This window comes from Lolium rigidum, chromosome 1, assembly GCF_022539505.1.
Source record: "Lolium rigidum isolate FL_2022 chromosome 1, APGP_CSIRO_Lrig_0.1, whole genome shotgun sequence".
NCBI lineage: Eukaryota > Viridiplantae > Streptophyta > Magnoliopsida > Poales > Poaceae > Lolium > Lolium rigidum.
The window spans coordinates 325,465,477-325,480,900 of NC_061508.1; the positions used below are offsets into that span (position 1 = coordinate 325,465,477).

At 46.6% G+C, this 15,424-nt stretch overlaps 1 protein-coding gene across 1 annotated transcript; it reads left to right on the plus strand.

The window, feature by feature from the left end:
• Positions 1 to 2,906: 2,906 nt before the first annotated feature.
• Positions 2,907 to 5,094, plus strand: LOC124662781. The gene is made up of 3 exons (XM_047200578.1): positions 2,907 to 3,351; positions 3,570 to 3,787; positions 4,096 to 5,094. Exons 1-3 carry the CDS (start codon positions 2,907 to 2,909, stop codon positions 4,795 to 4,797), a joined length of 1,365 nt encoding a protein of 454 aa, XP_047056534.1. The 3' UTR covers positions 4,798 to 5,094.
• Positions 5,095 to 15,424: the final 10,330 nt, after the last annotated feature.

Sequence of the window (15,424 nt, forward strand, 5' to 3'; positions counted from 1 at the left end):
GAAAGTTCTAAGGTTGTGGATGTGCTTGTTGCCACTAGGGATAAAACATCGATGCTTTGTCTAAGGATATTTGTGTTGATTACATTACACACCATACTTAATGCAATTGTCTGTTGTTTGCAACTTAATACCGGAAGGGGTTCGGATGATAACACGAAAGTGGACTTTTTAGGCATAGATGCATGCTGGATAGCAGTCTATGTACTTTGTCGTAATGCCTCGATTAAATCTCATAGTACTCATCATGATATATGTATGTGCATTGTTATGCCTTCTTTATTTGTCAATTGCCCAATTGTAATTTGTTCACCCAACATGCTATTTATCTTATGGGAGAGACACCACTAGTGAACTGTGGACCCCGGTCCATTCTTTACATCTGAAATACAATCTACTGCAATTGTTCTTTACTGTTCTTCGCAAACAAACACCATCATCCACACTATACAATTAATCCTTTGTTTACAGCAAGCCGGTGAGATTGACAACCTCACTGTTATGTTGGGGCAAAGTACTTTGATTGTGTTGTGCAGGTTCCACGTTGGCGCCGGAATCCCTGGTGTTGCGCCGCACTACACTCCGTCACCAACGACCTTCACGTGATCCTTGACTCCTACTGGTTCGATAAACCTTTTTTTTCTTACTGAGGGAAAACTTGCTACTGTACGCATCACACCTTCCTCTTGGGGTTCCCAACGGACGTGTGTTAACTGCACGCATCATAGCTCTTCAAGCTTCACTCAAGCCGGAATGCCTCACTTGGTCATTGTTGCTTCATGAAGACTCGCAATTGCTCCCCCATACACCATGATGAGATAGCTCCATTGATGCACATCTTCACATGTCCATTATCACCAAATGGACGGCAAGCTTCAAGCATGTGATCCACTTGAGATGCTCATCTTGAACTTGTCCAACTCGACCTTGATGACGATCACCACTTGATGTCATCCTCTCATGGGCTATATGAGATCTCACTTTTGATGCATGCCCATGAAAAGATACCTAACCCACATAGACAACACAAGGGCACATATATGATGTGTTAGTTCATAAAGCATAATTGACAAGACTTACCATACCACATGACTTCACGTGGCACATTCTTCATGCTCCATGTGTTGACCAAACTTGAATCTATTCTTCACTTTTTGTATTGGTCAACCTTGTATCTTCTCATGCTTTATCATACTATCTTGAGGTGTATAAAGAATTCTTTACTTGGAATCAAGCACTCAAGATCTTGATCATCCATTGCTTATCACATAAGCTAGTGCATGGCTAATATTGAGTTCCACATAGAAACTCCATCTTCATTTCTTCTTCTTGATCATATCACATATATATCTTCAAATCGATGATCTTGATGCCAAGGTATATCTTTATCTTCATGGCATCCATACTTGAATCCAACACATGGAATACAAGTAGTACCTATGGAATATTCTTTCATATAAACTCAATGAAAACATTAGTCCATAGGGGTTGTCACTAATTACCAAAACCACACATAGGGGCAATATACCCTTACACTACAATAAGGAAATTGCAACAACTTGAGATAGAAAACTCGGATTTAGGTGAAACCAATTTAGTTGTAAATAGGATGACAAGAGCTACCCCACAAAGATATAAAATCTTAATAATATGTGGGATAGATTTTTTCCATGAATTTAGAGGTGAAACCTCTCAATACAAAGAAGCCTTGCAACATGCACGCATCCATTAGCGCCGCCAGGCCGTCATGGCAGCAACACTGCCAAGAAGATTAGTGCCACTAGTCCGCGTGGCCGCCGCGCCAGGCGATCTGCGGGCTCACTTCCACCGACAAAGACCACCTCCTGACTTTCCACACCGAAATCGACACTTGCATTGCAGATCTTAATTGAAGAAATACCCTAAAACCACCGCATTTCTTCTAACGAACTAAACCAAGTGGATGCTGAGAAGAACCAAATGTGATTACTGGGTGCAACATCCATGTCAAAGACGATGCTGCAGTAGGAGGCGCTCGACGGTGATCAACCGAAGGTAGCGATAGGAGCTTGGCCGTGGCCTCGAGGGCACGCTTAGTGTGGGAGATGATGGCTTGAAGAGAAGGAAGGAGCATGGAATGGCGAAGCCCGACGCCCTGATCATGGCGTCAAGCGCGACGACGCGTCCAAGTTCTCCTTGCGGCGACGTCCATGGCAAGTGGCACAAGATGGAGATGGAGGTGGAGAAGGGAAAACGCGAGATGTAGCGTATTGGAAGACGAGGGGGTCATGCAACCCCATGACAAAAATTGAGTCAAACCATACAGGAATTTTCTAACCCAACCATATCGGAACAACGTCGCTATGACTAACCAACCGGTGCCATACGAGTGCCACGTCAAATGCCCAAAAACGTCACAAATTGATCCAAAACCACCCAAAACCACTCAAAAACCCACCTAGGGGGACATTTCATTGGTTTTGAAGATTCTAGGGTTTAAATTATACAAGAAAAACTTATAAATGTACTTAATCCTACCCTCCCCTTTTATTTGACTTATACTAAATCTGAATCAATTTTTTTTCCTTTTTAAAGGCTAAATCTGAGTTAATTAAAATGAATTGGAGGGAGTACAACAAAACCCGGTGGCCCAAACAAGTTTTCACCATGAAAACGGCCTGGGTCGAGAAGCCAAGCTCACGGTTTTCCTGTGAGTTCAGCACAGTCTCCTGATATACCCGGCTACCACACACACCGAACCGAACCGAACCGAAATACTGCTCATCTAAAAAAAAAAAGCTAACGGAGCCGCTACTTTCCGCTTCCTCTCGTTCACCGAATAGATCTAGGGTTTCCTTTCCGCTTCCCCTCGTTCTCTCCATTCGAATTGTCCTGCCGTTGTGATCAAGATGAGTATGGAGTCGGCGGCGATGAAGAGAGGATGCGAAACTGAGGCGGAGAAGGCAGGGCGGAAGAAGGCGGCGGGGGTGGTGCGGACGAGGAAGCCGGATATCTCGTGGATGATGCGTTCGTACGATCGGGTCGACGAGGTGAGGTTGAAGCGCGGGGTGGCGAGGCTGAACAAGGAGAACCCACCCGAGCGGCAGATCGTGCTGGAGGATCTCACGAAGGAGGAGCGGGCGGAGCTGCTGCAGCAAGAGAAGGAGTGGGCGAGGAAGAGGGAGGAGGTGGAGCGAGTCCAGCGGGATGCGGACCGCCTAGCCAAGGAGGCTGAGAGGGCCCAGGCGCCGCCGGCGCCGCTGGAAGATCCCAGCAAAGACAAGTGGCAGTTGAATTATGACTTCGAACGCGAGCACTTGGAAATGAAAATGGCAAGGGAGCCTGGATTCTCGGGCTTCTCCTTCGAGGACAACAGTAAGGGTTATCTATACAATTGGTTGATGTTCCTCCATGCTTTTCAAAGTTTTACCGTTGTTCTATACTTGTATCTAGGTAGCAGATACATAAATGTGATATTCCCTCAATGTTTCAACGATTTATCATTTAATCATAGGAGTAGGATTATAACTGGAACACAATTCTGTTGTAGGTTTATCTAGATAATCTTCTAAATAAATTGAATTATTCTGCAGCGCGTATCCCAGCCATGTGTTTCACCAACAATCCTATGCGTGATCACACCAGTACTAGGACCACTTTGCAGATCTTCACCATCAAGGTAGCAGGATTAGAGGGCTTACAGTTGCCCCTTGATGTTTTCGGTATGGTTGCCGTGCGCGACAAACTGGATTACAATCGCAACATTATCTTCAGCCGCACAAGGGACAACTGCCAAACCCTCACTCAACAGGTAATTTGCGTGCTACTTTGTCGTTCAGTTTTATGCAATCTTCTCTGTTGTACATACCATATCTGTAGAGAGATTTTTGTTATCGCTATGCACATAGAAGCAAATTCTGTTTTAATTAAGTCAGTTGCCTTTGTTAATGAGCTTTTAGAGGATATCATGTTATGCCTGGCAAGTGACAACCCAACTCTATTGCTTTTTGAGAATATATGACAACCAAACTCATTTTCTATTTGTTTGTGGAAAAGACTGAATTTGAGTGTAATCTATGCCGTTTCAGTTGTCATCTTAACCAGTTGTGTTGTATGCAGGATCCATGTTTAGTACTGACAGGTCCTAGCCGTGCTGTCTTCTATAGAGAGAAGGTGTACGTTGAGGCTGTGCTGAAAGTGAAGGGAACCACAGAATCTGAGGACACCGATCTAAGCCTTCTATTCGACCGCTTCGAATGCTGCGAAAAGATGAATTTGTGCGTGGATGTTGGAGAGTGCAGAAAACGTTCCTGCATGAGCAGCATTCTCTACACCAGCAAACTTAGCACACTGGAGTTCACATGTGGCCTAGTCGCATCCTCTGTTGAGGCCACCATCGCCATGCAGATTGTCGAGGGGTCATGGCCAGAAGGGCTCCGATGCAAGCTTACTGCCTCCATCGGCAGTTTGCATCACATGGATATCATGCTGCTTGACTCCGGAGAAGAGAAGGTGCCTGTTTCTGCCGCGGATGGAACAGTTGAGCTGTCGCGGCGTGTTGTGTCTGTTGAGAGTTATGGTCAGCTGATAGTCCATGGCATGATGCTTCGAGGTGGTGGCGACCATGGCCAGATTCTGGCACAGACGAAGGCCTCCTTTGCACCTTTGGATGCAAATAGAAGTGAGAATAGTCTTGATCTTGGCATGTGTAAGTTGAAAGTCACCGTTGCCTGGTCGCGTATCCTGATGTTCCATCCTGAGGGTGGATTACCTCAAACCAGGGGATCAGGGGTAGCTGTTTCTACAGGGAGCTCGTCTTAAATTACCTGACCATATGATGTTATTTATGTGATGGAACCCTTAACCAATGGATCATCGGGGGAGGTTGTTGCTATCGGGAGCTTATCTTAAGTTGCCTGGCATTATGCTCTTTTTTAATATCTTGTACCCTTTGATGTATGTCAAATGTTTTTATGGAGGAAACCTAGTGTCTTATGTACTGATGTGTTAAGGAGGGAGTTAAGTGTTTAATCACTTGCCCTGCTTGTTGTGGTTAAATTCGTGTGAAGTGGTGTTCGGTTACAACTAAATGGTGACATATGGATATATGTTGAGTACTAAGTATCTTTGTACCAAGTAACTTTAATGTGCTCATGAAGTCTTGCCTTGTGCTATGTAGACTTTTATTCATCTAAATTTTATGAGAAATCTATCTGACTATTTATGGTGATTGAGTGTTCTACAAGAGTTTTTCAGTTTTCTAGACAGCAATAGGGCAACATCTTCTTCCTAGTAATGGATACTTGCAAATCCTGGCAACAGAAAATGCGGCACACAACACACGCTGGAGTTGAGATCAAGTGAGAGGCTGGTGTTAGTGTTTGAATCAGTTTAGAGTAGGCTGAAAGTCATAGAGGACACTTGGTAAGTTGGATCATCTCAAGCATGACCTGTTCTGACTATCGAGAGAATAAACAAACCTGACGGAGTCTCTTTCGCTGTGGAATGTCTTCGCTGGTTGGAAGAAGAGGCCGGGAGGATGATGCCACGAGAGAATACTATTCAGGCATACAATTTTCTAATCTGGACTTAGTAAGCATGGATTCACATGGTTGCATCAGTTATACTACAAAACGATGTCTCTACTAACTGTAAATTCAGATTTTACCATCTAAACCAAGGCGGCAAGCCATACGATCAGAAATACTCCCATTCATACATAGAAACAAGAAAACCGCACAGAGAACATTACCAGAGCAACAGGTTATTTTCTAATTTAGAACTAGCTAGTGGCAAAGCATGGAGTACATGTATCCTTGTTCTTGCGAGAACATTACGAAGTCGACTATGATACAGTTCTTCGCCCAATTGAGAGACAGAGCTAACTGGATAAGAGAAATGAGTCGAGGGCAGAACAAAACTGCTGGCAAGTCGCTCTTCTTCTGACTGCAAAAATGGAAGAGCTCTCTGTGTCATCTATCCCTTCCCGTCTCAAGTCTCAACCCTCCGCTCCCTCCTCTGCCATGTCCTCCTCTGCACCCTCCGCACCCTCCTGCACCATGTCCTCCTCTGCACCCTCCTCTGCCATGTCCTCCTCCGCGCCCTCCGCGCCCTCCTGCACCAGATTCTCCTCCGCGCCCTCCTGCACCAGATTCTCCTCTGCATCCTCCTCCATCACATCCTCCTCCAAGTTTCCCATTATGGCATCGTACTGATCTAGCCCAGGAAAATGATCACGGAAATCAGCAGGATATGCAATATTGATGTAAGGCTTGAACATCTCGTCATTGAGCAGGATGAGCTTAAGTTGTCCTTCCGGCCCGATCACTTGATCAATGTGGGTGATCTTACAGTCTTTGACAAGCGCCATCAGTTTTGGGTCCACGCGCGGGCGTTCATTCTTTTTCACTCTGTTCCTGTTGTCCAGCCCACAGTTTGATAGATTCTGCCATGACCTCATGAACGTCCAGAGTAGATCTGCAATCCTGGGGTCTGTCCTGTATTCAGATAACCTTTCAAGCATATCCGCATTTACTTCCTCTAGTCGTGTCACCTCGCAGAAGAGTATGACAGCACAAAAGATCACTTTCTCGATTTCCGCCACACTAGAATTCGGGTTAACCAATACATGGAACATGTTTTGTAGAGCAGCAAACTCCCCCCCTTGAATAGTGATGCTCTCCTTGTGAGTTACAGTAATACCTGCCATTTCCTTGTAATTATCCTGCTGAATGAAGTGTGGTATATGGCGTGCTTGGTTCTTGAAATGATGCCAGGGGCTCCACCCTTTTCCGGGAATAAACCGGCGGTAAGCAAGCAAGTACATGTTGTGATCACATATCAGCAACTCTACGAGGAACCCATGCTTAGTGGCACTGACAAGCCTTATACGGTGATAGCTTCGGTGCGCCGTCACCGGGTGGGGTGGTGGTGTCATTGGGGTGCCCTTGTAAATAGCAGGTGAGATGATGAATTCCCTCAATTTCTTTCGACGCAGAACCTTGCGCAGTCCGTCCACTCCTTCATCAACATCCAGCTCTATTACAGGGACATCCTGCACATAAGTTAATACATTTGTCAAACAAGAGTTGTTTGAAAAATAGCAAAACTAAAATGCAAGAACAAGGAGTTGTGATTATAAGTAAGATATACAAATTTCTATAGTTAAACACTTTCTAGTTCAAGAGTTGTAAAATAGCACAACCTCTGAGAATTCTAAAAGGTAAATGCAACTTAAAAATTATTCGGACAGTGAGTTAAATTTGTTTCGAACAAAAAAAAACTATATGCTACATAAAATACATTGCATCATTTTTATCTTACTTAGGAAACGTGAATAAACTACAGTGACATTGAAATGTAAACCCGCATTAAGAGTAGTGCATCCTTCTATCTACAGAGAAAGGATATATGATGACAAAAATGAAACTAACATCGGTGATTCACAAACTTACTTCACTGAAACATAGTTTTGACATTTTGGGGAACTGCCTGAGGGTTCTTACTGTCTTAAAATAAGATGGGCTATGCACAGTTGATAATTCTAATATGACGCAAGCCTACTACGTATGTGTGTACCCAGTAAGCTCTGTAAAATACTCGTCTCATGTACATCACTGAGGTGAATACTACTTGCTCCAGCTCAAATACACATGAAAAGCAAATGCACTAATCTTTCATAAAAAGGTATTAAAACAAACTGATCGATCATCGCATAGGGGCAGAACACAACATGGTGTGCTGCTATGATGTCTTGCACCGACCAAAGTTATCAACAATTACGCGAAAACCTCACTTTATCCTTAACCTACTCAGCACAAATTGAACAAATTAATATTGCGGACATACATGCAGCATAATAATGATTTCTGAACAAAGCCTCTGAAGTGGGAAACAGGAAACCAGAATGTGTGGTAGATGGCCAGCGGCGCATGATTCAAACACACTACAACCAGAACTAGAGCAGCATTCCAGACATTTCCGGCAGGAATGGAACGCATTTTGGGATACCTCTCGTCTCTTTTGCCCATACACCATCACCACACACCCAGAATGAAAGTAAGAGCAAGAGAAATTCCCAATTTCAGAACACACTACGGCCAGAACTAGAACAACATTCCACCCATTCCACCTTTTGTTCGCATTCAAATGTAAACCAGCATTAAGAGGAGTGCATCCTTTTATCTATAGAGAAAGGATATATGACAAAAAGGGGACTAACATCAGTGATTCACAAACTTACTTCACAGAACCATAGTTTTGGCCTTTTGGGGAACTACCTGAGGCTGCTTACTGCCTAAAAATAAGATGGCCTATGTATGGACAGTGCATAATTCTAATGCGATGCAAGTCCCCTACGTATGTTTACCCAGTAAGCTCTATAAAATACATGTGTCATGTACATCACTGAGAAGAATACTACTTGCTCCAGCTCAAGTACACAACAAAAAGCAAATGCAACAATCTCTCATAAAAAGATATGAAAGCAAACTGATCGATCATCGCAAAGGGGCAGAACACAAATGAATACTACTTGCTCCAGCTCAAGGACACATCAAAAAGAAAATGCAACAATCTCTCATAAAAAGATATGAAAGCAAACGATCGATCATCGCATAGGGGCAGAACACAACATTGCGTGCTGCTATGATGTCTTGTACCGACCAAAGTTATCAACAATTACGCGAAAACCTCACTTTATCCTTAACCTACTCGGCACAAACTGAACAAAATTAAAATTGCGGACATACAACATAATAATGATTTCTGAACAAAGCCTCTGAAGTGGGAAACAGGAAACCAGGGTGTGGTAGATCCTAAAACAGCAGCTAACACGCTATAAATGGCCAGCGTTACATGATTGAAACACACTAGGACCAGAACTAGAACAGCATTCCAGACATTTCGGCAGGAATGGAAGGCATTTTGAGCTACCTTTTGTCTCTTTTGCCCATACACCATTAGTACACACACAGAATGAAAGTGAGGGCAAAACAAATTCACAATTTCAGAACACACTACGGCCAGAACTAGAACAGCATTCCACATATTTCGGCAGGAATGGAAGGCACTTTGGGCTAGCTCTTGTGTGTTTTTCCCATGCACCATCAGACCCACCCAGAATCGAAGCAATAAGAAAACAGAAAAATCCCAAATTCAGGACACTTTTAACTGAACGCCCACAAATCTGAACTTGTGCCTCACAGTAAACTGTCACATTCCACAAATCTGGTACTAATACCACTTGGATGCAACCACCGTAGTGTTTAGTCCACGCAAAGCTAACGATTTCCATCTGGCTAGCTAGTACCTGGTAAGAGAATCTTGCACAGAATTTAAAAGGTTATGCAAGCAGGGATTTTTTTTGCATGGACGTGTACGCCTAGGCTGAGATGGAATCACACATGGGCGAACACTGCCAACTTATCCCTGATAATAGGAGTACTAGACTGGGTGGAGTCGGTGGGCGCGCGCGCGCGCGCGGGGTGCCAAAGCAAGAGAAGATAAATCCAATCCAGAACAGAACAGGAATTAAGGAGGATGGACAGTACCTCCACTGTGTTCTGCACGGGGGCATAGGGCAGCATCTCGGGCCGTCGCCGTCGGGGAGCTCGAGCGCTCAGCGCGCTACTGCGATCAATCAACAAAATATTCTTCCGCCACCGCGCGGCACCGGCCTACGCCGGCCCGGTGCGGCGCGCGGCCAGACCCAAAACCCACGCGCTGCAAACAGAGGAAAAAAAATTAGCCAACACGTACCATGAGACTAGCTAGTACTAGGTGCATTAGCCCCCGCCGCGGAGAAGTGTGGTCATCTGGGGCTCACCTCGCCGGCGCCGGCGCCGGCGCCGTCGCAATCCCTAGATTGGATTTGGGGAGTGGTTGGGGTTTTGGAGAAGGAGGCGCAGTGGCGAGGAGGACGGGACGCAGTGAAAAAGGAGGAGCTTGGAGCGGGCTGGCTGGCTGGCTGGCTTTGTCCACTCGGTTTACCCACCGGGTAAACCCGCGTGCCACTGACGCTGGGCCATGGCCCGCATGTCACTGGGACATGCACGTCGAGACAGTACTTCCCTCGCCTCCAGTGACTGCCATGGAAAAGATGGAATCGTACTATCCTGACACGCCCCAAAGAAACCGGGGGCGGGGAGACAGAGAGAGAGAGGCGTTGCGTGCTGCGCCGTGTCTACTGCCTACGCCGTTCCACCTAGCTAGACGTGCCGGCGCCGGCCGAGTGGGCGCGCGCGCCGCCGACCAGATGCCGCCGAGATGCGCGTCTACCACCACCTCGCGCTTCTCCCGCCGTACGTAGCCTGGCCACGTTCCACAGGCGCCGGGCGTCGAACAGGGAGAGCAGGGTGCCGCTCGGCGCTGGGTCGCGGACGGCCAAAATCAGGAGCGGTGCGCGCACGCGCCGCGGCGAGCGCCAATGTGAGTTCAGCGGCACGCCGCCGGCGCGCGCGACGTGCGCGATTTCCTCTAGCCAACCGCTCAACCAGCCGGAACTCCGATCCAAGTCGGAGTTCGCCATCACCGGGGCGGAAGGACGGACCAGAGCGCGCACTGCGCGCGTACGCAGGTGACGCGTGCTGCTCGCTCTTACAGCAAGTACACGCCTCGGAGCTCCATTCCATCAGCAGAGCACCGGACGGCAAATGACAGGCGCGTCGAGCATCTGGCTGGCACGGTGGCGACTGGGTCGACCACCTCCGTCATGAGCGCCAAGGTCTGAAGGCGATCGAGCCACCAGCAGCGACGCGCCCGCGCGCGTGCTCATCGACCGGGTGCCTCTTGCGCGCGCCCAAGTCGCCGCGATCTAGTCCAACGCCGGCCGGCGGTGCGCGGAGCAAGCGCGAGGACGCCGGCCGCCGCGTTCGTGCTTCCTTGGTTCAACGCGCAAATCGGGCACACAATTAAAGCCACTACTAAAATCTTTGGGATTAGTCCTGTTTGAGCAGATTTGGTCGTTTACCATCTTGATTTTCACTTGAGTTTTAGAGGAGCATCAAGATGCAAAATCAATGGGATCTTTTCGCTTGAGTTTTAGAGGAGCACGAAGATGAAAAATAATGTGATCTTTTCACGTGAATTCACGCCAAGATGCAAAATGTGTAGCCGAGACAATGAGTTGCAAGATCATTTCACGTGATTTATATAAAATTTTGTTTGTTTCGTGTGTGCTTTATTTCCTCGCGGGTTATAGGATTATGTACTCTAGTAATTTATCATAAATTTGGATTATTTATAGTCCTATTTGAAAAAAAAGAGTGATTTACACGACATGTGGTACATGTACCTCAGAAGGCTAAACTAGTGAGAACTAACTTGTGTTTGAATGGTTAGGAGAGCAGTGTCATCTCTTTTTCAGTGGAAGACGATGTTCCTGTCGATAGCGAGATGCATGCAGTGACTTCGGCAATCTCAAGACCTGCCGGATCAGTCTATTGAACCTAATCTCTTGAAGGTGCTGATAGGGGTAGGGTGTGCGTTCGGGGTGGGTGTATGTACGTATTTCTAAGCGCGAGTGCCTATGTGTATTGCAGAAAAGAACCTAGTTTTCTAAAAATGATTTATATTTTAAAATGTATGTAATAAAATTAAATATATACCACTACTAGAAAAAAGGCCCAGCGATAAGATCACTACCAGTGGTGCACCATGATTTTTTTAAAAAGGAAATTCAAAAAAAATAATCCTTCAAGATGTTATGGTGTTATATCTAGTTGCATGGGAAATTAACAAACATGAATTTTGAATTTTTCTGCAAAATAGCTCCATGTATCGGTAAAATGGCTTTTCTGGTTGTATACGACCTCCGATAAAAACGTTTTTTTATATGAAAATATATCTACGCAAAAATTTACATCCGATTTCACGCCTACGACCGTTTAGAGATTTTTTAGATTCCCCAAAATCAAAAAGAAAACATGAGATTTTTCATCTTTTAGTTTTCAGGCAAAAAATTTAAAAAAAAGAATAGCAGTGGCGCACCAAGCCTTGTGGTGCGGCACTGCTAACCTTCCCGCCTCCGAAATTCGAATTGGTCGGCCACCACCTACCCCCACAAATCCACCTCCCTCCTACCTCCTCCCTCCTCTACAAATTTCTCTCCTCCTCCTCCTCCTCCTCCTCCTCCTCCTCCTCCTCCTCCTCCTCTCGTTCATCATCTTCTCCTCCATCCTCTCCTCCTCCCCCTCTCATCCTTCCTCTCCTCCACTTCGATGTCCCTTCCTCCTCTCCGGCCTCCTCTCCTCCAAGCACTTGGCGGCCCGCCCGCCCTCCTCTCCTCCACTCAATCCTCTCCGCTCCTCCATCCTCTCCTCTCTTCTCCTCCATTCTCCATCCTCTTCTCTCCTCACCATCCTCTTTCCTCACCATCATCTCCTCCCTCTCTTCTCCATCCTCCAACCTCTCCCATGGCCCATCTAATTGGAAAAACAAAACGAGCAAAAATTGGTGCTAGATGAACGGGACAATTAATTTGAAAAACAAAAACAAGAAAAAAATGAGCAAAAAATTCGTGAAAATATGGTGCTAGATCCAGATCTGGATCTGGATCCAGATTTCAAAATTTTACTAGTGGCGCACCCTAAAGAGCTAGTAGTGGCGCACCTGGAGGGTATACCAGTGGCACATCACATGGTGCGCGACTACTAACACTTAGTAGTGGTGTGTTAGTAGTGGCGCACCACATGTGCCACTGGTAGGCAAAAGTGGTGCGCCACTTGCAGGGTTTTTCTAGTAATGCACAATGCAACTGTTAGACAATGTAATACACATGTATACGAGCATCCCCACCGGGAGCCCCCAAAGGCCCCCCAAACGGCCCTTGGGGGTTGAGGCCCGAAATCACTCCCCACGGGAGGCCCCCAAACTGTGTCAGTGCGTATAGAGGCCCGACATACCGACCGGCACCACTGTGTCGGCCCCGTGGTTCAGAGGCTGAAGAAGGGGCACTTCAACGCGGTGGAACAACGCAATCCACATCCCAACCATTTCGTTCTCCCCCAACCCTATCGCATGTGCTCCACTCCCACCGCCGCCACTCACTGAATTGACGTGACATTTGCTCGGCGGCTTGTGCCACATCTCCAGCTCACGTCGCCAGTCGCGTCGCTATCGTTTTGAGCCTCTTGTGTGGCCCGCCGAAGCAACATCTCTGCCGCCAAACCAAAGCCACCGACGCCGCCTGAAGAAATGCCTAGCTAGAACGATGGCGATACGTCCAACGAGTCTTGGCTCAACGATGTGAGTTCTCCTTTCCATCAACCCCTCCCCTAGAGTGGCGATGCAATTTAGGCTATGACTTAGGGTTAGGGTTACGCCGATTCAGGATTTTAGGAATTGTGTTCATAGCCTAATTATCGACAATCTGTAGTGCCCCGACATGGATTTGCGCGAGAGACCATCGCCCACCCGGCATGGACCCCCCCCCCCACCCACCCACCCATTGTCGTATGCACGACCTTGTGCCCGAGAAGGTTGTTGCTTTCGTAGGGGCGAGCACAGTATTGCTACGTTTGTTCCAAGAAATCAGTAAGTAGTTTTGTCCTACACCCATTCAATTTAGTAAGAAGATAACACTATTTTAAATCGCGTATAATTAAAATTTGTTGCATGGTGTCAACAGTGGGTTTGATGTTGGGCTAATCCCTAATGGTCATTGCCATGCCACCGTGCATTGACCTCTTTGTGGGGCATGTATCAGAATTCGATTGAAGAAAAGAGCTAATTGGAAGAAAAACATTCATGTTACGGATACCACTGTGAAGCGTACTATGGAGCAAATCTATGTGGAATTAAAGAAGGGTGAGGAGTATTCCGAAATTGAGATGTGCAAAATAGAGAATGATATAGATTTGCTGCTAGATGAGAAGAAGATATGGGAGGATAAAAAGATAAAACTAAAATAGGAGAAGAAGAAGTTGGAATACACCTTGTTTGATCTAGTCAAAACCGGGGATGCAAACAATGATAAGTTGAAGAAGATCCATCAACTTTGTGAGATTTGTGTATTGAGCGTGTGTGCTCAAAAGAACATTTAGTAGTTGTATAAATATGTATATCTAACACTATTTGGTATGATAACTATTGTAAGACATCGCATTTTATTTATATATATTTATAGTTGATATTTAAAATGCAATGTTCTCTAGTGCCACGGTGAGTGGCATTAGTTTGTGGGACTAGACATATGTCATATAGACTGATGTCTCTACCCGTAGCACTAGAAGATATCGCTTTTTGAAGTTGTTTCTAGCATTGGCTGGCATCACATTTTATTTATTCAAATTATTTAATCAAACACATTTATGTCTATTGAAACAAGTAAAATATCGTGCCAAGCTGTGTTGCAAGCAGCTTTAAAATATGTCTTTGTGTTTGTTTTGTCAGTGATGTGATTATAATCTCCATAACAAGACACACATAGTATTGGAATTTTAAATATGTTTCCAACATTGGCTGACATCAAATTTTGTTTTCTATTTAATCTGGGAGGCACCGATGGGGGCATCAGCGCCCCAAACGGTGCCAGCTTCTCTCGGCGGCCCTAAATGGCTCTTCTGGCATTGTTGTTGGGCATCTGTAAGGGTATTTTACCCTTATCCATTATTTTGGTAACTATGACACGGTGCTAGAGTATTTGGACTAATACATGCCTACAAGATAATTCACAGGTATTAGTCAAAGAGGTATAATGGTGTATCGATGGAACAAGAAGGCAACGGGAGACCCCCCAATTCGATGAAGAATCAGCAAGGTTTGCAGAGTCTGGCCGGTCCCAGATCCGGTCGGACCGGCCCTGGCGCCGGACGACCCGGTCACCAACCGGACCAAGGACCGGTGCCATCCGGACGTGATCCAGTAAAGAATGAAGAATGGCCCGGTCAGTGTCCGGTCGCCAGCCCGGTTTGAACCGGCTGCTCCGGTTCCTGGCCCGGTCGGACCGGGCTCCAGACCGGGCGTCCCGGTCGGCAACCGGCCTTTGCGCCTGTGCCATCCGGGCACTATCCAGTAAAGAATGGCGCCTGCCCGGTCAAGACCCGGTCCCAGCTCCGGTTGGAAACCGGCCGGTCCGGTCAGTGGCCCGGTCGGACGGGCTGTGGACCGGCCTGTCCGGCGCCAGATCCGGTCGACCGGTGTTGTGGGTATACTTCATGGGTGTACCATCGACAGTGCCTAGATCCGGCAAGCCCGGGTGGCCCACAGATGGTGATGAGGCATGTGGCCCATCGGGCGGCCCAGTTGCTGTTGATCATGAAGGAAGAAGTCCAGCCCGAGATCGGTAGGGCCGGATCCGTACCGACCTAAGGAGTAACCCGGATCCATGGAGGCCCATGAGGAGCCCGGATCCGGTACGACATGTATGGGAGGCGGATCCGTGACGTGCACGACAAGATGTTGTACCGTAGTTAGGCTATCAGTAATCCGGCTAGGACTCTCCATGTAA